Source organism: Scyliorhinus torazame, chromosome 1, assembly GCF_047496885.1.
Source record: "Scyliorhinus torazame isolate Kashiwa2021f chromosome 1, sScyTor2.1, whole genome shotgun sequence".
NCBI classification, from domain to species: Eukaryota; Metazoa; Chordata; class Chondrichthyes; order Carcharhiniformes; family Scyliorhinidae; genus Scyliorhinus; species Scyliorhinus torazame.
The window spans coordinates 174,517,700-174,543,841 of NC_092707.1; the positions used below are offsets into that span (position 1 = coordinate 174,517,700).

The window sequence follows — 26,142 nt, forward strand, 5'->3', positions numbered from 1 at the left end:
ACAAAAGCGGAATGCATTTTGGAGTAATCCACCCGGCAAAGTTGAGGGTCATGCACAACTCCAGGGATCACATCTTCGAGACGGGGGAGGTGGCGAGGCGTTTGTGAAGGAAGGGGGACTAAGACTGAACTGAGAATGGTGGAAGTAGGACTTTGTTTTTAAAGGGCTATGTTTTTAGTATTTTCTTTGTTTTATTGAGGTTTTGTTATTCCTCTTGTCTTATGGTATTGGGAAATATTAATTGAAAAGTGTTTTGGGACTGTTTATAAAATGGGGTTGCTTCTCTCCTTTGTCTTTTGTGGTTTTAGGGGTTGGTATGGGTATAAGGAAATGGAGAGGGGGGTAAGGGCGGTTGGGAATGGGGGAGGGTGTTTTTGAGGTATTAAGGTGGGTGTGGAGGGCTCCTTGGGTTTGTTTTTTTCTTGATTATTGGGTGAAGGGAACTCTGGCGGTGGGTGCTACCCTGCTAGCAAACTGCAGTTTGCTTGTAAATGGGAGCGAGGTGGGACTGCAGCCTGCTGATCCTGTTCGTGCAGGTTTCGGTGCACCTAGGAGGTGTGAATGGGAGGGGGGCGGGAGGGGGGGGGGTGTAGATATGAATTGTTTCTAGAGGAAGTAGTTGGTGAGTTTTGGGGATGGGTTAGGATGCTGACGGTGATTGAGGGGCGTTCGCTGTCCCATCTGATGGGTGGGGCTAGGTGCCAGCTCTGAGTCGGTGTGTGGTCAGGGATGGGAGCAACCCCGTAGGGATGATGGTTGATCCAAGGGGAGGGGGAGCGAGTAGTTTTGGTTGGTGACATGGAATGCGCGGGGGGCTGGGCAGGATAAATGGGCACGGGTTATTGATCATTTGAAGAGCTTGAAGGCTGATGTGCTGTTGCAGGAGACTCACGTGCGGTGAAGGACCAGGTACGGCTCTGTACCGGTTGGGTAAGCAGGTATTTCACTCGGACCTTGATAGTTAGGGGCGGGGGGCATTCTGATTAATAAAAGAGTCTGATTTCTGATGTAGAAGGTGGAGGTGGATTGGGGGGGGGGGGCAGATATCTGATGGTCTCAGGGGTGTTGGACGGCAGATTGGCTGGTTTTGGTTAATGTATATGTTCCAAATTGGGATTATGTCGGTGTTGGCAGCATCTGTGCAGAATCGGCACGTTCTCCGTGTCTGCGTGGGTTTCCTTAGGGTGCTCCGGTTTCCTCCCCCAGTCCAGATGTGCAGGTTAGGTGGATTGGCTAAGCTAAAATTGCCCTTAGTGTCCAAAAAGGTGGACGGGGTTACTGGGTTAGAGATGGGGTGGAGCTGTGGGCTTAATTGGAGTGCTCTTTTCAAGGACCGGTGCAGACTCGATGGGCCGAATGGCCTCCTTCGGCACTGTAAATTCTATATATATTTATGTGGGGAGGGGGGGAATAGAGGGAGAATTCAGAATGTCCAATTCACCTAACCGCATGTCTTTCTGGACTTGTGGGGGAAACCGGAGCACCCGGAGAAAACCCACGCAGACACGGGGAGAACGTACAGATTCCACACAGACAGTGACCCAAGCCTGGAATCGAACCTGGGACCCTGGTGCTGAGAAGCAACAGTGCTAACCACTGTGCTACCGAGCCACCTTTATGCGGTGCATCAGCTGTGGAGGACTAGCGAGGCAATGCACGAATATGGGGACAAGGCTAGCCGTTTGTTAGCTGACCACAATGGAAATGTGGAGCTTGTTCACGGAACAGCTACTGTGTGTCCTTGATAAGTACGTACCTGTCAGGCAGGGAGGAAGTGGTCGAGCAAGGGAACCGTGGTTTACTAAGGCAGTCGAAACACTTGTCAAGAGGAAGAAGGAGGCTTATGTAAAGATGAGACATGAAGGTTCAGTAAGGGCGCTCGAGAGTTACAGGTTAGCTAGGAAGGACCTAAAGAGAGAGCTAAGAAGAGCCAGGAGGGGACATGAGAAGTCTTTGGCACGTAGGATCAAGGATAACCCTAAAGCTTTCTATAGATATGTCAGGAATAAAAGAATGACTAGGGTAAGAGTAGGGCCAGTCAAGGACAGTAGTGGGAAGTTGTGCTTGGAGTCCGAGGAGATAGGAGAGGTGCTAAATGAATATTTTTCGTCAGTATTCACACAGGAAAAAGACAATGTTGTCGAGGAGAATACTGAGATTCAGGCTACTAGACTAGAAGGGCTTGAGGTTCATAAGGAGGAGGTGTTAACAATTCTGGAAAGGGTGAAAATAGATAAGTCCCCTGGGCCGGATGGGATTTATCCTAGGATTCTCTGGGAAGCTAGGGAGGAGATTGCTGAGCCTTTGGCTTTGATCTTTAAGTCATCTTTGTCAACAGGAATAGTGCCAGAAGACTGGAGGATAGCAAATGTTGTCCCCTTGTTTAAGAAGGGGAGTAGAGACAACCCCGGTAACTATAGACCAGTGAGCCTTACTTCTGTTGTGGGCAAAATCTTGGAAAGGTTTATAAGAGATAGGGTGTATAATCATCTGGAAAAGAATTTGATTAGACATAGTCAACACGGTTTCGTGAAGGGTAGGTCGTGCCTCACAAACATTATTGAGTTCTTTGAGGTGACCAAACAGGTGGATGAGGGTAAAGCAGTTGATGTGATGTATATGGATTTCAGTAAAGCGTTTGATAAGGTTCCCCACGGTAGGCTACTGCAGAAAATACGGAAGCATGGGATTCAGGGAGATTTAGCAGTTTGGATCAGAAATTGGCTAGCTGGAAGAAGACAAAGGGTGGTGGTTGATGGGAAGTGTTCAGACTGGAGTCCAGTTACTAGTGGTGTACCACAAGGATCTGTTTTGGGGCCACTGCTGTTTGTCATTTTTATAAATGACCAGGAGGAGGGCGTAGCAGGATGGGTGAGTAAATTTGCAGATGACACTAAAGTCGGTGGAGTTGTGGACAGTGCGGAAGGATGTTACAAGTTACAGAGGGACATAGATAAGCTGCAGCGCTGGGCTGAGAGGTGGCAAATGGAGTTTAATGCAGAAAAGTGTGAGGTGATTCATTTTGGAAGGAATAACAGGAAGACAGAGTACTGGGCTAATGGTAAAATTCTTGGCAGTGTGGATGAGCAGAGAGATCTTGGTGTCCATGTACATAGATCCCTGAAAGTTGCCAACCAGGTTGAGCGGGTTGTTAAGAAGGCGTACGGTGTGTTAGCTTTTATTGGTAGAGGGATTGAGTTTCGGAGCCATGAGGTCATGTTGCAGCTATACAAATCTCTGGTGCGGCTGCATTTGGAGTATTGCATGCAATTCTGGTCGCCGCATTATAGGAAGGATGTGGAAGCATTGGAAAGGGTGCAGAGGAGATTTACCAGAATGTTGCCTGGTGTGGCGGGAAGATCTTATGAGAAAAGGCTGAGGGACTTGAGGCTGTTTTCGTTAGAGAGAAGAAGGTTAAGAGGTGACTTAATTGAGGCATACAAGATGATCAGAGGATTGGATAGGGTGGACAGTGAGAGCCTTTTTCCTCGGATGGTGATGTCTAGCACGAGGGGACATAGCTTTAAATTGAGGGGAGATAGATATGACAGATGTCAGAGGTAGGTTCTTTACTCAGAGAGTAGTAAGGGTGTGGAATGCCCTGCCTGCAACAGTAGTATACTCGCCAACACTAAGGGTATTCAAATGGTCATTGGATAGACATATGGACGATAAGGGAATAGTGTAGATGGGCTTTAGAGTGGTGTCACAGGTCGGCGCAACATCGAGGGCCGAAGGGTCTGTACTGCGCTGTAATGTTCTATGTTCTATGACCAGCTGAAGCAACAGATGGCTTCCCGAGATTGTTCAGGTGTAGGATATGGGAGGTAGGCTGGTGACTGCACCAGAGAAGGTAAATGGGGCGTTTAAGACATTCTGTGATAGTTTTGTATAGGTCAGAACTGCCAGAGGACGAGTCGGACATGGGGAGATTTTGGAGGGGTTGGAGTGTCCCACATTGGAGGAGGAAGATCAGGAAGGGTTAGAAGGGCCACTGGGGGTGGTGGAGGTTCGGAAGGCACCTGGAAACTTGCAGATGGGCAAGGCACCCGGGCCAGATGGGTTCCCAGTGGAATTTTATAAAACATTTGCCGACCGGTTGATATCACTGCTCGTGGAGGAATTTGAGGACGCAATGGTCCGGGGTTCGCTTCTGGAGACAATGATGCAGGAATCCATCTTGCTCCTTCTGAAGAAGGATAAGGACCATGTGGAATGCGGGTCGTATTGGCCAATCTCTTTATTGTAGACGCTAAATTCCTTGCGAAGGTGCTGGCGCTCAGATTGGAGGAGAGTCTCACGAGCATTGTTGGTGAGGATCAAACGGGGTTTGTGAAGGGTAGGTAGTTGTCCTCTAATGTGCGTCACCTGTAAATGTGGTTGTCCACGCCAAAGGAGAGGATGCAGGTGTGGCACTAAACGCAGAAAAGGCCTTCAACAGGGTAGAGTGGAACTATATGTTTGCGATGTTGGAGCAGTTTGGGATTGGGCCCAGGTTTGTATCGTGGGGAGACTGTTATACAGGAAACCTAAGGCTTGTGTTTGCATGAATATTATGAGTTTGAAGTATTTCCAGTTGCACAGGGGAACGAGGCAGGGGTGCCTATGTCCCCTCTCTTATTTGCATTGGCGATTGAGCCATTGGCCATCGCATTGAGGAATTTAGGGAGTGGTGGGCGACAGTGTGAGGTGGGGGGGGGGGGGGGGGAAATGGAGCATAGGGTGTCCCTGCATGCTGATGACTTGTTACTGTACGTCTTGGACTCACTCCCTACAATGGGGAGCATGATGGCGCTGAAGCGGTTTGGTGCGTTCTCTGGGTAATGTTAAATTTTGATAAGAGTGAATGTTTTTCAGTGACACCATTAGATAAGGGAACACTGCCAAAGTGCCAGGCTGGCATTTTGTGTGGTGGCAATTGGGCCAAGGATGTCTTGCGTGGGTGTTTGTTGAGAGGGGGGGGGGGGGGGGGGGGGGAGAGAAAGAGATCCCTCCCATAGTGTGTTGGGGACTTGGGGGTGTGGTCGGAGGTTGCGTCGGTGGCTCCGGCGAGCAGAGCTCCTCAGTGCAGAAAACGGAGCTATGTCCCCATCTTTATCTGTAGTCGAAGGTTATCGTCATCACTATTTACCACCCCACTATCATCCGCGAACTTACTAACCAAACCCTCCTACATTCATGTCCAAAAAATATATATAAACCACAAACAGCAAGAGCTCAACACCGATCCCCACGGGCTCCCACTGGACACGGGCTCCCAGCTAGAAAATGTAAATCACAATATCAAAACCAAAGCACAAAGTACACATTTAAATACATGTCCTTTATTAATTCAGACATCAAAATTGTTCTCTTGTCGCAGCGATAGACAACTGCAATTAGAAACCGAACATTCAAAACAACTGCTCTGTGGCTCTTGTGCAATGCAAGTTTTAAAAAAAAAATCACGTACAGCTGAGGCAAGTTATTTACAGCTTACTGTGTTCAAATCTAAAATATACTTCATAAAATAAGAAATTTAAATGTTTTCGCCAATTTATTCCAAATAAATGTTTTTCCCTGGGTGGGGGCTCATATTAATTGCACTTAATTTTCATGAAATAATTAACTTTAAAAGATTTGAAAGCTACAAAATATAGCAGAATTTTTTTTTTTTTCTCCAAGTGCTGGGAAAAGGACCTAAAACTGCTGGGTCAAGATTAAGTTATAAATTGCTATTCTTAATTTTTCTGTTTTTTTAATGTCAAACAATACCACCGCCCGCTGCCCCCCCCCCCCCCCCCCCCCTCCCGCCCGTTAATTCTCAGGTTACGGGTGGTCCTTGGCAAGACCATTAATTATTAATCATTCCGAACTGCCCTGAGAAGATAGTGGTTCTTGAAATCAGGACTACACTTCAAAAGTGCTTTATTGGCTGTGGGTGATCCTGTGGTCATGCAAGAACTACATAAATGGAAGTTTTACTTCATGCGGAGTGGCTTGATATAGCTGAGTGGCTTGCCAAACCACTTCAGAAGTCAGGCAAGAGTTGATGTAGGACTGCAGGCATACAGCTGTCAGAGTAGATAAGAATGGCAGGTTTCCTTCCCTAACGGACATTAGTTTTTAAAAAAAAAGACAACATGATGGCTTCATGATCATTTAAAATAACTGATGATTGCTCTGTTTATAGAGGAAGATGATCTTAATTGAATTCAAAATTCAGAAACTGCATGATGAGATTTGAATTTACATTCTCTAGATTAATTAGTCCCAGACTCTGGTTTACGAGTGCAGTAACATAACATTATACTACCATAATCTGCATTGCATAATAATTAGAATGCATAAACGTAATAGGTGTAAAATTGAATATTTTATCTACAACAAATGGATGTAATAACTAAATATCACAGAAAATGTTGGAATAATTATGATTTACCATTTTAAGGCAGAGAGTAAGCACTACCATGGCTTCGAACAGAACAAGGAAAAGTGATACAGCAGCTATGAGGCACTTTTTTAAAACTGTAAAATGGTCTATTATTTCAAAATGTGTTAATCTTTTGCCAAGTTTTTTCTTGTCCCAATAGGTATCATAAGACAGCAGGTTCTTGTGACCGAATCATATAATGTGTGTTATTGAGTTTAGTTTCCACTTCAGGCTACAGAACAGCAGATTCTGTACAAGTTATATCAGAATATCTGACAGCTTTGCATCAGAATTATATTCATTCATTTAAAAATAATTCATTTTCCATATTTTGATTATTGTACATGGTAAATTCACTAATGTTCATTTGAAACTAAATATATTTGCATAGATTTTATTCTTTAGTTCTCATATTCACTTCTAATTATAGAAAAACTGAGAGATAACTCTTAAAATACTTTGTTGAAAATTTTATGTTTGGATCAAGATAAAGTAAAATTTCATGGAAACTACTCGATCATATTTTTTCTGTCCTTTAATTGACTGGTTTATTAAGCCATTTCAGAGGCCAGTTAAGAGTCAACTATATATGGGCGGCACGGTGGCACAGTGGTTAGCACTGCTGCCTCACAGCGCCGAGGACCCAGATTCAATCCCGGCCCCAGGTCACTGTCCGTATGGAGTTTGCACATTCCCTCCGTGTCTTCGTGGGTCTCACCCCACAACCCAAAGATGTGCCGGGTAGGTGAATTGGCCAAGCTAAATTGCCCCTTAATTGGAAAGAAAATGAATTGGGTACTTTAAATTTAAAAATAGACAACTATATATCTGGAGTCACATATAGGTCAGAACAGGCAAGGATGGCAGACTTCTTCACTAATGGATATTAGAGAATCAGATGGGTTTTTAACAACAATTGACCATAGTTTTGTGGTCACAGTGACGGAGACTAGCTTACAACTCCAGATTTAGTTAATTGAATTTACAATCGTTTCACGGTCACCATTACTGAGACTAGCTTTCAACTCCAGATTTAATTAATTGAATTTAAATTCCACCAGTTGCCACAGTGGGATTTTAACCCATGTCCCCAGAGCATTAACCCGGGGTCTTTGGATAACTAGTCCAGTGACATTACGACTATGTCACTGTCTCTCCTAAACATTGGACTGCACGGTAGCACTGTTGCTTCACAGCACCTGGGTCCCAGGTTCGATTCTAGGCTTGGGACACTGTCTGTGCGGAGTCTGCACGTTCTCCCTGTGTCTGCGTGGGTTTCCTCCGGGCGCTCTAGTTTCCTCCCACAAGACCCGAAAGACGTGCTGTTCGGTGAATTGGACATTCTGAATTCTCCCTTGGTGTACCCGAATAGGCGCCGGAATGTGGTGACTAGGGGATTGTCACAGTAACTTCATTGCAGCCTACTTATGACAATAATAAAGATTATTATTATTAACACACCTAAACTTTTATGATCTTATATCCATCATATACTGTGAAGACTTTCTTATAGTTTAACAGGTTTGATATAAAATATTAGCTCAGGAGCACCTTTGTGGAAGCCCTGTGGGAGATGAATTGACGCAGTGAGATTTGCAATGTGGAAAGAAAAGCACTAGCTAACTATGAGGGGCATTTCTGAAAGAAAACACCTACAACAGATAGATAACGTCTGTAGCTAGAGTTATTTTCTTTAAGTGGAACAAATAATTCAGAATCAGCCCAGTATTACACTCCAAAATTACAATGAGGCAATAGGACCAGATTTACATCTATTTCTGCCCCCGAACAAAACATTTCACTTTGTTTTTGTTTGGGTGGAATAGGAAAGCAACCTTAAAAGAAAACATTCTCCATTTTGGTACTTTCTATCATTCAGCCCCTTTTCAGAGATTGTACCAAGGGTAATCAGAGGGTTGTTGAAAATCCTTTTTGCTCTGCTCATTAACTGATAACTTCTGGAAAACAATTTATGCATCATCTGACCTGACAGGCCAACTTTATTTCTCTCCCCACAGATGCTCTTAACCTGCTGACGTTTTCCATTTTTATTTCAGATTTCCAGCATGTGCAATATTTGTTTTTGTATTATGCACCCTCATCTGAATGTAATTCAAACTTAAAATCAGAAGAGCAAAATAAGATAAACCGTCAATAATTCCTTTTAAATGCTGGGGAAGGTGGAAGTTGTAGGCTGGAAAATATTTACAGTACTCATTTATTTTTCCATCAGTCTGAATATAATAGTTTACTGATTATTACAATTTGCAAGATGCCTGAGCGACCTTGGAGCTGGTTTTCCTCTTTAGGGCTTTGCAGATATATGCACCAGCCTCCAGTAACTTCGGCAGGTCGACTCCCTAGAAAATAACAGAATAAAAATGTTTTATTAACTCATATTGGGAATTACTTGATGAAAAAGACCACAGTCCATTTTCTTTTCTTGCTACCATCGTGGTGGTTGCACAATACAATGAAAATGGAAATTGTTAATTAATCAAAACAATAAATCGATCTCCAACATTCCCAGAAATAACACAAAAATAACCCCAGTGATGGAGAGATTTGGGAACTCTAAAGACAAAGTTTATCCTACTTCTCTCAAATGTACTTACCACGTCACTTCCCAAATTACTCATACTCTGTATCCCAAGGGCTGAAAGTCTGCTTATTAGAACCATTTGAAAGGTATTCTGGCCATTTGAACTCAACTAAGCTAACTTTGATTGCTGTGGCACCATACGTTGTTCAAAAACAGGAAATTAATGGTCTGCTTTTTACATAGCACTTAGAACAAAAAATACTGAAGTTTAGCACTGAAATAGAAAATAAGAATTTGAATAAAAAATAAACACACACACCCAGCTCAGGCTGTGTGTAGTTACATAAAATTGAGGAGCGCGAAAACTGAAATGTAACCTTCAGTCTTGTCCCAACTAATCAATGCACCCACATACTAGCAGAAGGGTTGACAGCTGCTGGCCTATCAATCTAATTTTTCTCACTCAGTAATGCCCAATCTTAAAATAATTTGGTTGGGTCAATAGTTGTCTTTGTTACCCCAGCTGATTAAATCCCACCTAATTAGTTTATTAAAAATATTATTGCTTCCTTTCATCAGCTGATTCACGATGTATCATGTGTAAACCAGCAGGAATAAATGCTGTTCAGAATTCAGTTTACTCCTGAATGTCACAGTCAGAAATTTCCACACTGGTTTCAGTTGTGCTCATTAGATACTTCCCTCAAGCTTCAAGCCATCTCCTCTGATTAACAGCGCTGGGTGTCAGTTGCATGTCCCGGAGTCAACAGAAGTTCATTTTTAAAATTTCAGGACCTGGTGTTATGACAGGCAGAATTTTTAATATAAATTTAGAGTACCCAATTAATTTTGTCCAACTAAAGGGCATTTTAGCGTGGCCAATCCACCGAACCTGCACATCATTTGGGTGGTGGGGGAGAAACCCATGCAGACTCGGGGAGAATGTGCAAACTCCACACGGACAGTGACCCAGGGCCGGGATCGAACCTGGGATCTCGGCGCTGTGAGGCAGCAGTGCTAACCACTGCGCTGCCGTGCTGCCCCTCGACAGGCATGATAGATGGTGGGAGAATTAGAGAAAATAGACAACAGAGCACATTCAACAATGCAGACAATAAATGACATTGCAGGTGTAAGTAATCAGCAGGAGAACCTAATTAGTGGCAAAAAGCTTGCAATGGATGCAATGTAAAATTGGAAGGATCTTTCCACCAGTTTGCTGCTCCAGGTGAAGAATTGAACTTCACTGCATCAAATCGGAGATTGTTTGACATCATTTACATAATAATAATCTTTATTAGTGTCACAAGTAAGCTTACATTAACACTGCAAGGAAGTTACTGTGAGAATCCCCTAGTCACCACACTCCGGTGCCTGTTCGGGTACATTGAGGGAGAATTCAGAATGTCCAATTCACCTAACGAGCATGTTTTTCGGGACTTGTTAGGTGAATTAAACATTCAGAATTCTCCTTCAGTGTACCTGAACAGGTGCCGGAGTGTGGCGACGAGGGGATTTTCACAGTAACTTCATTATTAGTGCCACAATAGGCTTACAAGACTGCAAAGGTTATTATTACATAGAACATAGAACAATACAGCGCAGTACAGGCCCTTCGGCCCACGATGTTGCACCAAAACAAAAGCCATCTAACCTACACTATACCATTATCATCCATATGTTTATCCAATAAACTTTTAAATGCCCTCAATGTTGGCGAGTTCACTACTGTAGCAGGTAGGGCATTCCATGGCCTCACTACTCTTTGCGTAAAGAACCTACCTCTGACCTCTGTCCTATATCTATTACCCCTCAGTTTAAAGTTATGTCCCCTCGTGCCAGCCATTTCCATCCGCGGGAGAAGGCTCTTACTGTCCACCCTATCCAACCCCCTGATCATTTTGTATGCCTCTATTAAGTCTCCTCTTAACCTTCTTCTCTCCAACGAAAACAACCTCAAGTCCATCAGCCTTTCCTCATAAGATTTTCCCTCCATACCAGGCAACATCCTGGTAAATCTCCTCTGCACCCGCTCCAAAGCCTCCACGTCCTTCCTATAATGCGGTGACCAGAACTGTACGAAATACTCCAAATGCGGCCGTACCAGAGTTCTGTACAGCTGCAACATGACCTCCTGACTCCGGAACTCAATCCCTCTACCAATAAAGGCCAACACTCCATAGGCCTTCTTCACCACCCTATCAACCTGGGTGGCAACTTTCAGGGATCTATGTACATGGACACCTAGATCCCTCTGCTCATCCACACTTCCAAGAACTTTACCATTAGCCAAATATTCCGCATTCCTGTTATTCCTTCCAAAGTGAATCACCTCACACTTCTCTACATTAAACTCCATTTGCCACCTCTCAGCCCAGCTCTGCAGCTTATCTATATCCCTCTGTAACCTGCTACTTCCTTCCACACTATCGACAACACCACCGACTTTAGTATCGTCTGCAAATTTACTCACCCACCCTTCTGCGCCTTCTGGTCATTGATAAAAATGACAAACAGCAACGGCCCCAGAACAGATCCTTGTGGTACTCCACTTGTGACTGAACTCCATTCTGAACATTTCCCATGTTTATCAACAACCTGAAAAGTTAAAACAAGAACAAAATATTTCCCTAAGGGGCATACATACTGTGTGAATTCCAAGCCCATTCAGCATGTACACTACATCCTCAGTTGCCACATTTCCAGATGCGCCTTTAGCATAAGGACAGCCACCCAAGCCAGCCACTGACGAGTCCACTGTACAGATTCCCATCTGAAAAACAAATGGAAAATCCCAGTATAGCAGCACACTCCTGAACATTAAAAATTGCATTACTCTTGGGGGTGTAACCAGCTCTGCATATCCAGGGTAACAAAGATTATGGGAGCAACGAAACATCAAATGGGAAATCAGCAAAGTCAGTTACCTAGTTTTTCATGCTGCTTTTGTGGTAGTCACTTAAGGAAAATTTCAGCTCACAATCTACTAAACCAGCTAGGATGCCTGGAAAAAAAAGGTACCCAATCATGGGGAACAGAACCCACGAGTTTCTATTCCTTTGGCACTAGTTTATTTTAAATTGCTTTATTTTGGAAAATCTTTTTATTGACTTTTCTCATATCTATAAACAGTTGTTACTTATATACATTACATTTTTCTTGCCCGCGCTAATTTGCTTTATTTTACAGAGAGGTTTGTTTTGTCCTTCATTGACAAACTGTACGTACATTTTGCTGCCCTCTGGATCGGTCTATTAAACCCCCCCCCCCCCCATTGGTTTCAGCACCCTTCCTCTTCTCTTGTGGTTTCCGCATTTACCCCCCCCCCCCCCCCCCCCCCCCCCGAGTAGTTGTTTTTCCCTGGCATACTCCTTGTTGCTGGCCTCGAACAGGTTTTGGAACAGGCCGACGAACTGCCCCCAAGTATCCAGGAAGCCTTCCTCTGACCCTCAGATGGCGTACTTAACTCTTCTCCAGGTGGAGAAATTCCGAGAGGTCAGCGAGCCAGTCTGCAGCTTTGGGTGGTGCTGGCGATCGCCAGCCGAGCAGGATTCTCCGGCATGCGATTAGGGATGGCTTCACCCTCACAACCTTGGACATTGGCTTGGAGAAGGCTGTCCAGAACCCAGCAAGTTGGGACAAGCCCAAAGCATGTGGGTGTGGTTGGCCGGGCACCTCTGGCACCGCTCACATTTGTCCTCCACCTCTGGGAAGAACTTACTCATTCGGGTTCTGGTCAGGTGCGCTCTGTGCACCACTTTGAGCTGCATTAGGCTTAGCCTTGCGCAGGAGGAGGTGGAGCTCACCCTGCTCAGTGCTTCGCTCCAGAGTCCCCATCCTACTGTCCCCAGTTCGTCCTCCCATTTTTGTCTGGTCCCGTCCAGTGGTGCTCAGGCTCTGTCCAGTAGCTGTCCATATATTTTCCCACATAGCCCCTCCCTTCTCACTGCTTGTGCCTATCAGGTCCTCTAGTAGTGTGCTTTCTGGGGCCCCGGGGTACCCCTACTGTCTCTTTGCGGAGGAAGTGCTTTATTTGAAGGCGTCTCAATTCCTGTCCTCTTGCTAGTTTCTACTTCCTCGTCAATTCGTCCAGTGTCGCCAGTCTGCGCCCTACGTAGAAGTCCCCGACCGTCAGTGTGCACCCGTCCCGCCTCCATCTTTGAAGGTGGTATCTAGCATGGCTGGGGGGAATCTGTGATTGCCGCAGATGGGGGCCATAAGGGACATTTTGGTTATCGCGAAGTGCTGTCTCAACTGGGTCCACGTTCTCAGCGTGGCCGCTACCACTGGGCTTGTTGTGTATCTTGTTGAGGAGGATGGGAGTGCTGCTGTGGCCAGGGGCCCAGAGGGTTGTTCCTTTACAGGATGCTGCTCCATTTGTACCCAATCTGTGTCGGGTTCTTGTACCCATCCCCCTCACTTTTTATGCCGTTGCTGCCCAGTGGCTGTATTGTAGGTTCGGTAGAGCCAGGCCCCCTCTGACTTTCCCTCTTTGCAGTGTCGGTTTGGGAATTCTCGGGGTCTTGCCCCCCCCACACAAACGCCATGATTAGCCGGTTTATGTTTTGGAAAAAGGCCTTGGGGGTGAAGATCGGATGGATCTAAACAGGAAGAGGAACCTTGGCAGTACGTTCATCTTGATCGTCTGCACTCTTCCCGCCACGGAAGGTCCTTTTTAAACTTCCTCCACCAGGCTGGTCAGGTTCCACTTGTGGATCGGTGTCCAGTCTCTGGCTATTTGGATTCCCAGGTAGCGGAATCTGTTCTGGGCCGTTTTGAACAGGAGCCTCTCCAGCTCTGTCCCTCCCCCTTTTGGGTTCAACTGGGAATATTTTAAATTGCTTAACAGGATGTGGGCATTGCTGGCTAGACCAGCATATGTTGCCAAACTGCCCTTTGAGGTCTGCTGCTGAGCCATCTTCTTGAACCGCTGTAATTCATGTGGTGCAGGTACACCCACAGTGATGTTAGGGAGGAAGCTCCTGGATTTTATCCCAGCAACAGTGAAGGAATGGCAAGATAGTTCCAAACCAGGGTGGTACGTGGCTTGGAGGAGTCTTGTGGTGTCCTCGTGCATTGCTGCCCTTGTCTTTAGGGTGATAGGGGTCATGGGCTTGGAAGGTACTATGGAAAAGGGCCTTGGTGAGTTGCTGTAGTGCATGGTACACATGGCTCCCACTGTGCATTCGTGGCGAAGGGAGTGAATTAATATTCAAGGTGATGAATCAGTCTACAGAACATGACATGGTACCAAGATTGATGATTTAACAAGAACAAGCGGCACGGTGGCACAGTGGTTAGCACTGCCGCCTCACAGCACCAGGAACTCTGGTTCAATTCCGACTTGGGTCACGATCTGTGGGGAGTTTGTACGTTCTCCCAGTGTCTGCGTGGGTTTCATCCGGGTGCTCAAGTTTCCTCTCATAGTCCATAGATGTGCAGGTTAGGTGGATTGGCATGTTAAGTTTCCCTTGGTGTCCAGGGACGTGCAGCTTAGGTTATTGGGTTACGGGAATGGGGGAGGGGGGGTGGGGCGGGGGGGGGGTAGATTGCTCATTTGAAGGGTCGAATGGCCTCCTTCTTCACTGTAGAGAGTCTACGATTGCAACACCAATCAAACGGGCTGCTTGGTCCTGGATGGTGTTGAGCTTCGAGTGTGGTTGGAGCTGCATTCATCGAGGCAAGTGGAGTATATTCCATCATACTCCTGACTTGTGCTTTGTAGATGGTGGGCAGACCTAGGGGCAGGCCCCAGACTTCCCAGCCTCAGACCTACTGTTATCTGGAAGCAAATTTCAAATTATTATAATACTGCAGATATTTAGTTGAATTAGAGTATGCCTGCGGATGTGTAACTGTGTCCAGTAGTTACAGCAGACAAGCTGCATTGTAGCTCAAACTGTACAAATTCAAGTCAGTATTACAACGGTGAAATCAATCACTTGTAATATGTTGATACTCAGTTCATCAAAACAATTTTACTAGAACTCAGGCTTCCAATTTATTTATCTATTTTTAAAAAAATTATTTAATTTAATTTTTTTTTCCAATTAAGGGGCAATTTCGCGTGGCCAATCCACTCACCCTTCACATCTTTGGGTTGTGGAGGTGTGACCCACGCAGACACGGGAGAATGTGCAAACTCCACACAGACAGCAACGTAGGGCCGGATCGAACCCGAGTCCGGCACCGTGAGGCATCAGTGCTAACCATTGCTCCACTGGGCCGCCCAGGCTTTCCAATTTAAAACAAAACCCACAAAAATCTTAATTTTTAAAAAAATTACTAGCCTGTAATGCTGCAAAGATGTTGACAAGAGCCTGGCCATATGTATCATGACAGTGTACAGCTAGTGCACTGACTGGAACCTCCTTGATTACCGCTGTCAGCATTTCTCGCATGCTGCCTGGTGTTCCTATACCAATGGTATCCCCCAGTGATATCTCATAACAACCCATGGAATAGAGCTTCTTGGCTACCTGCAAAACAAAAAGACGTACAAGTCAGCTGCAAGGTTGACTACAGGTTTTAATGGCAATTTTATCAGTTCTGTTGATTCTGTAATGCATCTGAATATTTAGTGACGTACAATGCTTAGTGTAGAACATCAATAAATTAGGTGAATATGACAACATCTGCTTTTATACTTAAAATAGGTACATTTCGTATCTTAGTATCCATTTTATAAGTAGCGATTGCTAAAATGTCCAGTTTTATGTACAATAAAATTTCTATGTGTGTCCTTCCTCTTCCCCCACTCCCACCATACTTGCCTCTGCAACTTTAATAGGGAGAACATTCCCTTCATAAGGGCAGCCAAGTACACAGGACACATATCTGAAAGAATACAAGAGATGAAGTTAATTTAATGGATTCTCAGTCTAGGAACAAAGTTGTGAAAAATTGATGGTCTTTATAGAGGCCTCCTCTAACTAGAACTAAGCAGTATAGATAAGTTAATAATGAAACCCTAAACAGAATCGCAATCTATAATTGGTCAGACCATGGTTGCATGTTTCAATTTGTTAACAGAAACCAGATTTCTGCTTTATTTAGGAGCAGTATTTGTTCCACCTTACCTAGGTATGCCCAATCATCAGATCCAACTTGATCATCAGTAACAGTTTATCTCACTGTACATATCAAGTTGTGTTGAAGATCTGCTAGTTCCTTTACCTAATTGGGCTAGCATGATTGTGTATTATTTGGAAGACTACTCATGTCTCCCTATGGCACAAAACAGCAAGTACAAAGAAATGTGTATATATATATATATATATATATATATATATAAAAAATATATAGATAGATATATAACAATACAGACAAAATAAATCTTTTCCAGTCCCTCCAACATTTCTTTGCACTCCCTTTATTCCTAGCTTTACGACAGCACTGCCAAGTGCAGTTTCCCTTAAGGTAATGCATAGATAGTAGTGTGGTTCAATGCACCATTGAAGTTTCTAAATTAAAGCACTACAGTGTCAGAGTCAGACTGAAGAAGAAATTAATTATTGAGTTCAATAATGCGTTGGCTCTATCACCCATCTCTGGAAAACTAAGATCGCCTGATACAGAAAGGGTTAAAATCCTCAAAATGGCAATTAAAAAAATTATATTTGTAAAATGTTTTAGAAAAATGTGCAACAAGTCTCAAATAAATTGAGGCTTTCAGTTCTAAGAACTCAATGTATTGAAGTATTGCAGAGAAGAAGCTGGAGTTATGATACCCGGAGAGACCAATAAGCTGAAAAGAAAGGAATTCCCAGCTAACTCCTGAAGAACGGGATCAATGAACACAATTTTACTTCACAGAATTATAGAATTTATAGTGCAGAAGGAGGCCGCATGGCTGATCGAGTCTGCACCTGCCCTCAGAAAGAGCACCCTACCCAAGCCCACACCTCCACTCTATCCCCGTAACCCAGTAACCCCACCTAACCTTTTTTTTGGACACTAACGGTAATTTAGCATGGCCAATCCACCTAACCTGCACATCTTTGGACTGTGGGAGGAACCGGAGCACCAGCAGGAAACCCACACAGACAGAGCGAGAACGTGTAGACTCGCACAGACAGTGACGCAAAATGGGAATCGAACCTGGGACCCTGGAGCTGTGATGCAACAGTGCTAACCACTGTGCTACCACGCCACCCTTTTAAAAACTTTATTGGAACAGTCAAACCCAAAAACAACAAAATTATGCAAGCATTAACAGATCAATGGTATTTCACTCGATCAGATGAATTTCACTTTAAACAGTGCATACAACGAAGACATCTCTTACAAAACTACAAGAACTTGCATCACTCCCCACACACCTGGAACCACGTGCAACCTCAGTACTTCCAACTCCAGTCTGCGAGATTCTCCACTTTTCACACTCAATGGATTTGGCCCTCAAATTGGTTTCACCAGAAGCAGTGTCCTATCTGAAGTTCCGATGTGGTTAACACTGTAGCCACTTAAAATGGCCAACTCCCGATTCAAAATGGCGAATGGCAAAGGTTGATGGGAAAGTCAGCCAACAAGACACAAACGAGCAGCTGCAGGTTGGCTGTGTATTTACCTCTGGAAAGGCCGGACACTATCGATACCAGCAACCATCAGCATAACAAAACACCAGCCATCTGCATACTAATGAGCAATCCCCAGGAACAATAAGCAACATTTAGACACACAAAGCAAAACCAGACTCTTCGGCGCCAGCAGACGCCTACACAAAAGGAGGTGAACGACCACCTCAAGACCGGCCATCGATCAGGGAACCGCTCCAGCATTGGAGAAAATCAAACCAAGTGATTGGGACAAAGTCCAATCACTTGGGACCAAGTACAGGGTCCGCCCCGAAAGGTGGGAAGCCCCTGGGGACTATAAGAATTGAGCTCCAAGTTCAAGTCGCTCTCTTCTCCACCGCTTCTCCAGCTCTTCACTCTTCAGCAGCTGGTCGAAACTGTAAGTCTTACTTCAACGCTCGCTACGAGATAGGCGCTCCTAGCTACCAATCTGTACCAACTTCAAATCCCGCAGACTCAGAACCCAAACGAAAGGCCATTTGTTTCCCTGACCTGGTGGGCCAGTTCCAAGTTAAGTATAGGCCTGTTAGTTGTAGAAGTAGCTTAAACGTAGAATTTGTGCATGAGTAGCGATTACTGTGTAAAATAAATGTGCTTTGATTTAAACCTTACTAATCGGTCTTTTGGATTATTGATCATTACTCGGACTTGAACCATGTGGCGGTATCATAAAGATACCTGGCGACTCAAGAGCAAAGGTAATAAAACAGAGCAATTGAACTAAGGCAAAATGAGCAACAACACCCAAATGGCACACTCCTGCAGATTTTCACGGTTCACGACAGCCTTGATGGCATTGATTCTCCAGAGATCCAGCCCCCCCCCCCCCCCAACTAACTGAACCAACTCTAAGAGTTTGGTCTATGCATGTACTGCTGTTGAATAAAAGCTGTAACTCAGGAGATCTGAAATAAAAACAGAGTGCTGGAACAACTCAGCAGATCTGGCAGCAGCCGTCTTCATAGAATTAACAGTGCAGAAGGAGGCCATTCGGCCCACCAGGTCTACACCGGCTCTTGGAAAGAGCACCCCACTTAAGCCCACACCTCCACCCTATACCCGTAACCCAACCTAACATAAGGGCAATTGAGCATGGCCAATTCACCTAACCCTGCACATCTTTGGGCTGTGGGAGGAAACCGGAGCACCCGGAGGAAACCCACGCAGACACGGGGAGAACGTGCAGACTCCGCACAGACAGTAACCCAAGCCGGGAATCGAACCTGGGACCCTGAAGCTGTGAAGCAACTGTGCTAACCACTATGCTACCGTGCTGCCCCGGTATCTGTGGACCAACAAAGAACCATATTAATGTCAAAACATCTGTTTCTGTGATTCATGAGGACCAGACGGGATTTGTAAAGGGCAGGCAGTTAAATACCAATGTGCGGCGGCTCTTAAACGTGATAATGATGACATCGGAGGAGGGAGAGGCAGAGATAGTGGCAGCTATGGATGCAGAAAAAGCCTTTGACCGAGTAGAGTGGGAGTACCTCTGGGAGGTATTGCGCAGGTTTGGGTTCGGGGGAGGGTTTATTAGATGGGTTAAGCTCCTTTAAAGCGCCCCGGTGGCGAGTGTAGTGACGAACCGGCGGAGGTCGGAGTACTTTCGGCTGTACCGAGGGACGAGGCAGGGGTGCCCCCTGTCCCCCCTGTTGTTTGCACTGGCGATCGAACCCTTGGCCATATCACTTAGGGAGTCCAAGAAATGGAGGGGAATAGTCCGCGGGGGAGAGGAGCATCGGGTATCGCTATACGCGGATGACCTGCTGCTATACGTGGCGGACCCAATAGAGGGGATGGTGGAGGTCATGCAGACTCTAAGGGAGTTTGGGGAGTTCTCGGGCTATAGGCTCAATGTAGGGAAGAGTGAGCTTTTTGTACTGCAGGCAGGGGACCAAGAAAGAGGGATAGGGGACCTACCGCTGAGGAGGGCGGTGGGGAGTTTTCGGTATCTGGGGATCCAGATAGCCAGGAGTTGGGGGGCCCTACACAAATTGAATCTGACGAGGTTGGTGGACCAAATGGAGGGATAGGGGACCTACCGCTGAGGAGGGCGGAGAGGAGTTTTCGGTATCTGGGGATACAGGTGGCCAGAAGTTGGGGGCCCTACATAAACTGAATTTGACGAGGTTGGTGGAGCAAATGGAGGAGGATTTTAAAAGATGGGACATGCTCCCGCTCTCGCTGGCGGGTAGGGTGCAGTCGGTCAAAATGGTGGTCCTTCCGAGGTTTTTGTTCGTGTTTCAGTGCCTCCCCATCGTGATCACCAAGGGCTTTTTCAAGAAGTAGGTAGGAGTATTATGGGGTATGTGTGGGCAAATAAGACACCGAGGGTTAGAAGAGGGTTCTTGGAACGCAACAGGGACCGAGGAGGGTTGGCTTTGCCAAACCTGGAGAGTTACTACTGGGCAGCAAACGTGGCGATGATCCGCAAGTGGGTCATGGAGGGAGAGGGGGCGGCATGGAAGAAGATGGAGATGGCGTCCTATAAAGGAACGAGCCTGGGAGCGTTGGTAACGGCACCGCTGCCGCTCTCCGCCGACAAAACACACCACAAGCCCCGGTGGTGCAGCAAAGCTAAGGGTCTGGGGCCAGTGGAGAAGGCACAGGGGTGCAATGGGAGCATCGGTGTGGTCCCGATCAGGGGTAACCACCGGTTTGTCCCGGGGAAGATGGACGGGGGGTTCCAAGGCTGGCATCGGGCGGGGATTAGAAGAATGGGGGACCTGTTCATTGACGGGACATTTGCGAGCCTCGGGGCACTGAAGGAGAAACTTGTGTTACCCCCGGGAAACGCATTTAGATATATGCAGGTGAGGGCTTTTGCGAGGCAACAGGTGAGGGAATTTCCGTTGCTCCCGGCACAAGAAGTTCAAGATAGGGTGATCTCGGGGGTATGGGTCGGGGAGGGCAAGGTGTCGGAAATATACCAAGAGATGAAAGCAGAGGGGGAAGCGCTAGTAGAAGAATTGAAAGGTAAATGGGAGGAGGAGCTGGGGGAGGAGATTGAGGAAGGGCTATGGGCTGATGCCCTGGGCAGGGTTAATACCTCCTCCTCGTGTGCCAGGCTCAGTCTGATACAATTTAAGGTGGTTCACAGAGCGCATTTGACGAGGGCGAGGCTGAGTAGGTTCTTTGGAGTAGAGGATAGATGTGAAAGGTGTTCAGGGAGCCCGGCGAACCATGTCCGTATGTTTTGGTCATGCCCGGCACTGGAGGGGTTCTGGAGAGGTGTGGCGGGAGTAATATCCCAAGTGGTGAAAGTCCGGGTCAAGCCAAGCTGGGGGCTAGCAATATTTGGAGTCGTGGATGAGCCAGCAGTACAGGAGGCGAAAGAGGCCGGAATTCTGGCCTTTGCGTCCCTAGTAGCCCGGCGAAGGGTCTTGCTATTGTGGAAGGAGGCGAAGCCCCCTAGCCTGGAGGCCTGGATAAACGACATGGCGGGGTTCATAAAATTGGAGAGAATTAAGTTTGCTTTGAGAGGGTCTGCACAAGGGTTCTACAGGCGGTGGCAACCGTTCCTAGAATACCTCGCGGAGCGGTAGAGGAAGGTCGGGCAGCAGCAGCAGCAACCCTGGGGGGGGGGGGGGGGGGGGGGGGGGAAACGAGAGATTGCTGGAGGGGAACGGATGAGCGGGGGATAACATGGAGGGTGGGGGAAACTGGCACGAATGGGCGAGAGCCAGTGTATAAAGCTATGTAAATATACCATCTTGCCATGTATATATCTTGCTCAGGGAGAATTTGCGTTATTTTGTTACGGGGTGGGGGGGGGGGGGGTTATTTTTTTGCAAGGGGAAAAAAATTGTGTTGTTAAAAAACCTTAATAAAAATATTATATTAAAAAAAAACATCTGTTTCTCTCGCAGATGCTGCCAGACCTTTTGCGAGACTTCATTTTTATTTATGCAACTAGTTATCTCAAGTAATTTTAGTTAGCCTTTTTTGTGGCTTTCATTCTCACAGCAACCTCAGCCAGATTTTAACTTCTGAAACATGATGTCATAACCCAATTATCTCCTCTCCACATTTCTCCCCTGCCCGTCCGTCTGCTCCAAGCTTTCTAGAATGCTCTTTAGATTCACTCTGGATTTAAAGGAATATCCCATAAATACAAGTTCTCTGCCAAACTTCAAGAAACTATGATAATTCGAGACAAAATTAATAGTCGCATGAACAATCTTCATCTGTATCAGCTGAGGATGTACATCTGATGCATTTAGTAACCAAAACGTTTGGGAAAATAATAAATCTGCAGCTCCCCCGTGATGCAGTACATAAACTCACCAATAGAAAAGTGCGTAAAATGTTTTTCAACGTGGAAAAGATTTGCAATCTTACCCTCGGACTGGAATGCTCGAATCCTTTGCTGCTTTCATCACTTCTTCAAATCGCTGTAGACTCTCATCAATAGAACAGTTAATATTTTTTTTGCTGAACATTTCTGAGGCAGCTCCGAAGATAGCTACCTCTCTTGCACCTGCTTTGAGCTGTGAAAAAACGGTACATTATGGTACTCATGACACAGATATGATAAAAAGGGGAAACGCAGACCAAACAGCTGATCCCAGATTAAGCCACAAGGATGATTATAAATAAATAATGAATCCACAGAGAGTTCATTGATAAAGAAAATTAGGCACATATGATGATCTAATTATGAAAGTTGGGGAGAGAGGTTATACCAATACCAAATTCTAATAATTGACTGTGACAGGAGTTACAATAGCCAACTCTCCTGCAGCAGTTTCTACTGATTTGAAAACTGCGCCTTCCCCATAATATGCCCATAAAATATTTGAGGGGCTAAGTATAATGCCATTTACAGGAATCAATTACTGAATGTACTGCAGTCCTGTGTGATATTATGTCATTTTCTGACCATTACCAGACAAACCTAATAACTACAACCAATGAAGAAATGGAAAATTTCCCAAAGTTCAAGCATAACAAATGCAATTGAAATATAATTGGTTAACTATTCTCAGTAAACACAATTTCTGAACAGTTCAACTATCATTAGTGTACTACAAATGCAGCCTTGTATGGTTTCAAAAATGATAACTCAGGGAATTCTCAGATTTTACTCTTCCTCAACAAAGTACCAACCAAATCCATAGTTCAGAAGGAGGCCATTGGTTCATTGAGTCTGCACCAATCCTCCAAAAGAACACTCAGCCTTGGCCCACTCCACCGCCTTAACCCCCATAACCCCACGCATGGATCATGGCCAATCCACCTAACCTGCACATCTTTGGACTATGGCAAGAAAACAGAGCACCCGGAGGAAACCCACACAGACACGGGGACTCCACACAGTCACCCAAGGCCGGAATTGAACCCGGGTCTTTGGCGCTATGAGGCAGTAATGCTAATCACTGTGCTGCCTCTAATGTGGGAACCAGAGCTATGGATCAGAGGATAGGGTAGCTGTTGAAGGGGCAGAAATAGTATGCATCGAGTTCGTGAGGAAGGACAGACAGTTGATAGGGCAAAGTTGGGTTAAAGTGTTTTTGTTTCAATGCAAGGGGTGTCAGGAATAAGGGAGATGAACTCAGAGCATGGATCAGTACTTGGAACTACGATGGTGTGGCCATTACAGAGACATGGATTTGACAAGGGCATAGAAAACATAGAAAACATAGAAAAATACAGCACAGGAATGGTTGTTAGATGTTCCGGGGTTTAGATGTTTTAAGAAGAATAGGGAGGGAGGTAAAAGAGGAGAGGGAGTGGCACTATTAATTAAAGAGTGCATCACAGCTGCAGAAAAGAAGGTCGTCGAGGAGGGTTTGTCTACTGAGTAAGTATGGGTGGAAGTCTGAAACAAGAAATGAGCAGTTCAATTCTGCCCTTGGGTGACTGTCCGTGTGGAGTTTTCAGGATTTCCCCGTGTCTGTGTGGGTTTTCTATAGACTTCCCCCAATAGCAGCAGAGAGATAGAGGAACAGATTGGGTGGCAGATCTTGGAAAGGTGCAGAAGTCACAGAGTTGTTGTCATGGGTGACTTCAACTTCCCTAATATTGACTGGAACCTCCTTAGTGTAAATTGTTTGGATAGAGCAGATTTTGTCATGTGTGTCCAGGAAGGATTCCTGACTCAATATGTAGATAGACCGACTAGGTTGGGGCGGGGGGGGGGCGCGCGGAACACGACCATATTGGATTTGGTGCTTGGCAACGAACCAGGCCAGGTATCAGATGTCTCGGTGGTGAGCATTCCGGTGACAGTGACCACAACTCCTTGACCTTTACCATAGTCATGGAGAGGGATAGGAACAGCCAGTATGGGAAGGTATTTAATTGGGGGAGTGGAAAATATACTGCTATTAGACAGGAGCTGAGGAGCATAAATTGGGAACAGATGTTCTCAGGGAAATGCACAACAGTAATATGGGGGTTGTTTAAGGAGCACTTGCTGCGAGTGCTGGATAGTTTTGTCCCACTGAGACAAGGAAGGAATGGGAAGGTGAAGGACCCTTGCATGACAAGAGAAGTGGAGCTTCTAGTCAAGAGGAAGAAGAAAGCTTATGTAAGGTTGAGAAAGCAAGGATTGGCACGTCTCTGGAGGGTTACAAGGTAGCCAGGAAGGAACTGAAAAATAGACTTAGGAGAGCTAGAAGGGGACATGAAAAAGCCCTTGGAAGGATTAGGGAAAACCCCAAGGCGTTCTACACTTGCGTGACAAATAAGAGGATGATCAGAGTGAGAGCAAGGCCGATCAGGGATAGTGGAGGGAACTTGTGTCTCGAGTCTGAGGAGGTAGGGGAGGCCCTAAATGAATATTTTGTTTCAGTATTCACTAGAAAGAAGGACCTTGTTGCTCGTGAGAACAGCGTGAACCAGGTTAATAGGCTCAAACAGGTTGATATTAAGGAGGAGGATGTGCTGGAAATTTTGAAAAGCATCAGGATAGATAAGTCCCCTGGGCCAGACGGGATATACCCAGGGTTACTACGGGAAGCGAGGGAGGAGATTGCTGTGCCATTGGCGATGACTTTTGCGTCGTCACTCTCCACTGGAGTATAGAACATAGAAAATACAGCACAGAACAGGCCCTTCGGCCCACGATGTTGTGCCGAACCTTTGTCCTAGATTAATCATAGATTATCATTGAATTTACAGTGCAGAAGGAGGCCATTCGGCCCTTTGAGTCTGCACCGGCTCTTGGAAAGAGCACCCTACCCAAACTCAACACCTCCACCCAACACCAAGGGCAATTTGGACATTAAGGGCAATTTATCATTGGCCAATTCACCTAACCCGCACATCTTTGGATTGTGGGAGGAAACCGGAGCACCCGGAGGAAACCCACGCAGACACGGGGAGGACGTGCAGACTCCGCACAGACAGTGACCCAAGCCGGAATCGAACCTGGGACCCTGGAGCTGTGAAGCAATTGTGCTATCCACAATGCTACCGTGCTGCCCTTGAGAACAAATAAATCTACACTATATCATTTAACCGTAATCCATGTACCTATCCAATAGCTGCTTGAAGGTCCCTAATGTTTCCGACTCAACTACTTCCACAGGCAGTGCATTCCATGCCCCCACTACTCTCTGGGTAAAGAACCTACCTCTGATATTCCTCCTATATCTTCCACCTTTCACCTTAAATTTATGTCCCCTTGTAATGGTTTGTTCCACCCGGGAAAAAAGTCTCTGACTGTCTACTCTATCTATTCCCCTGATCATCTTATAAACCTCTATCAAGTCGCCCCTCATCCTTCTCCATTCTAATGAGAAAAGGCCTAGCACCCTCAACCTTTCCTCGTAAGACCTACTCTCCATTCCAGGCAACATCCTGGTAAATCTTCTTTGCACCTTTTCCAAAGCTTCCACATCCTTCCTAAAATGAGGCGACCAGAACTGTACACAGTACTCCAAATGTGGCCTTACCAAAGTTTTGTACAGCTGCATCATCACCTCACGGCTCTTAAATTCAATCCCTCTGTTAATGAACGCGAGCACACCATAGGCCTTCTTCACAGCTCTATCCACTTGAGTGGCAACTTTCAAAGATGTATGAACATAGACCCCAAGATCTCTCTGCTCCTCCACATTGCCAAGAACTCTACCGTTAACCCTGTATTCAGCATTCATATTTGTCCTTCCAAAATGGACAACCTCACACTTTTCAGGGTTAAACTCCATCTGCCACTTCTCAGCCCAGCTCTGCATCCTATCTATGTCTCTTTGCAGCCGACAACAGCCCTCCTTACTATCCACAACTCCACCAATCTTCGTATCGTCTGCAAATTTACTGACCCACCCTTCAACTCCCTCATCCAAGTCATTAATGAAAATCACAAACAGCAGAGGACCGGTTGTACACATACAGAGTAGTACCGGTTGATTAGAGGGAGGCAAATGTTGGTCCCCTGTTCACACCAGTCAGTCTTACGTCTGTGGTGAGCAAAATACTGGAAAGGATTCTGAGAGATAGGATTTATGATTATTTAGAAAAACATATAGTGATTAAAGATCGTCCGCATGACTTTGTGATGGGCAGGTCATGCCTCACAAGCCTCATTGAATTCTTTGAGGATGTGACGAGACATATCAGGCAGTGGATGTGGTGTTTATGGATTTCAGTAAGGCATTTGA

At 45.7% G+C, this 26,142-nt stretch overlaps 1 protein-coding gene across 1 annotated transcript in view; it reads right to left on the reverse strand.

Moving 5' to 3' along the window:
- Positions 1 to 5,890: 5,890 nt before the first annotated feature.
- LOC140417213 (hydroxymethylglutaryl-CoA lyase, mitochondrial-like) overlaps positions 5,891 to 26,142 on the reverse strand; it is a 59,510-nt gene continuing 39,258 nt past the window's right edge. The window contains exons 5-9 of the mRNA XM_072501183.1: positions 21,875 to 22,023; positions 15,728 to 15,791; positions 15,245 to 15,433; positions 11,602 to 11,727; positions 5,891 to 8,772 (exon numbers count right to left, since the gene is read on the reverse strand). Coding sequence (XP_072357284.1) covers positions 8,671 to 8,772; positions 11,602 to 11,727; positions 15,245 to 15,433; positions 15,728 to 15,791; positions 21,875 to 22,023 — 630 coding nt within the window. The 3' untranslated portion in view covers positions 5,891 to 8,670. The remainder of the gene's footprint in view (positions 8,773 to 11,601; positions 11,728 to 15,244; positions 15,434 to 15,727; positions 15,792 to 21,874; positions 22,024 to 26,142) is intronic.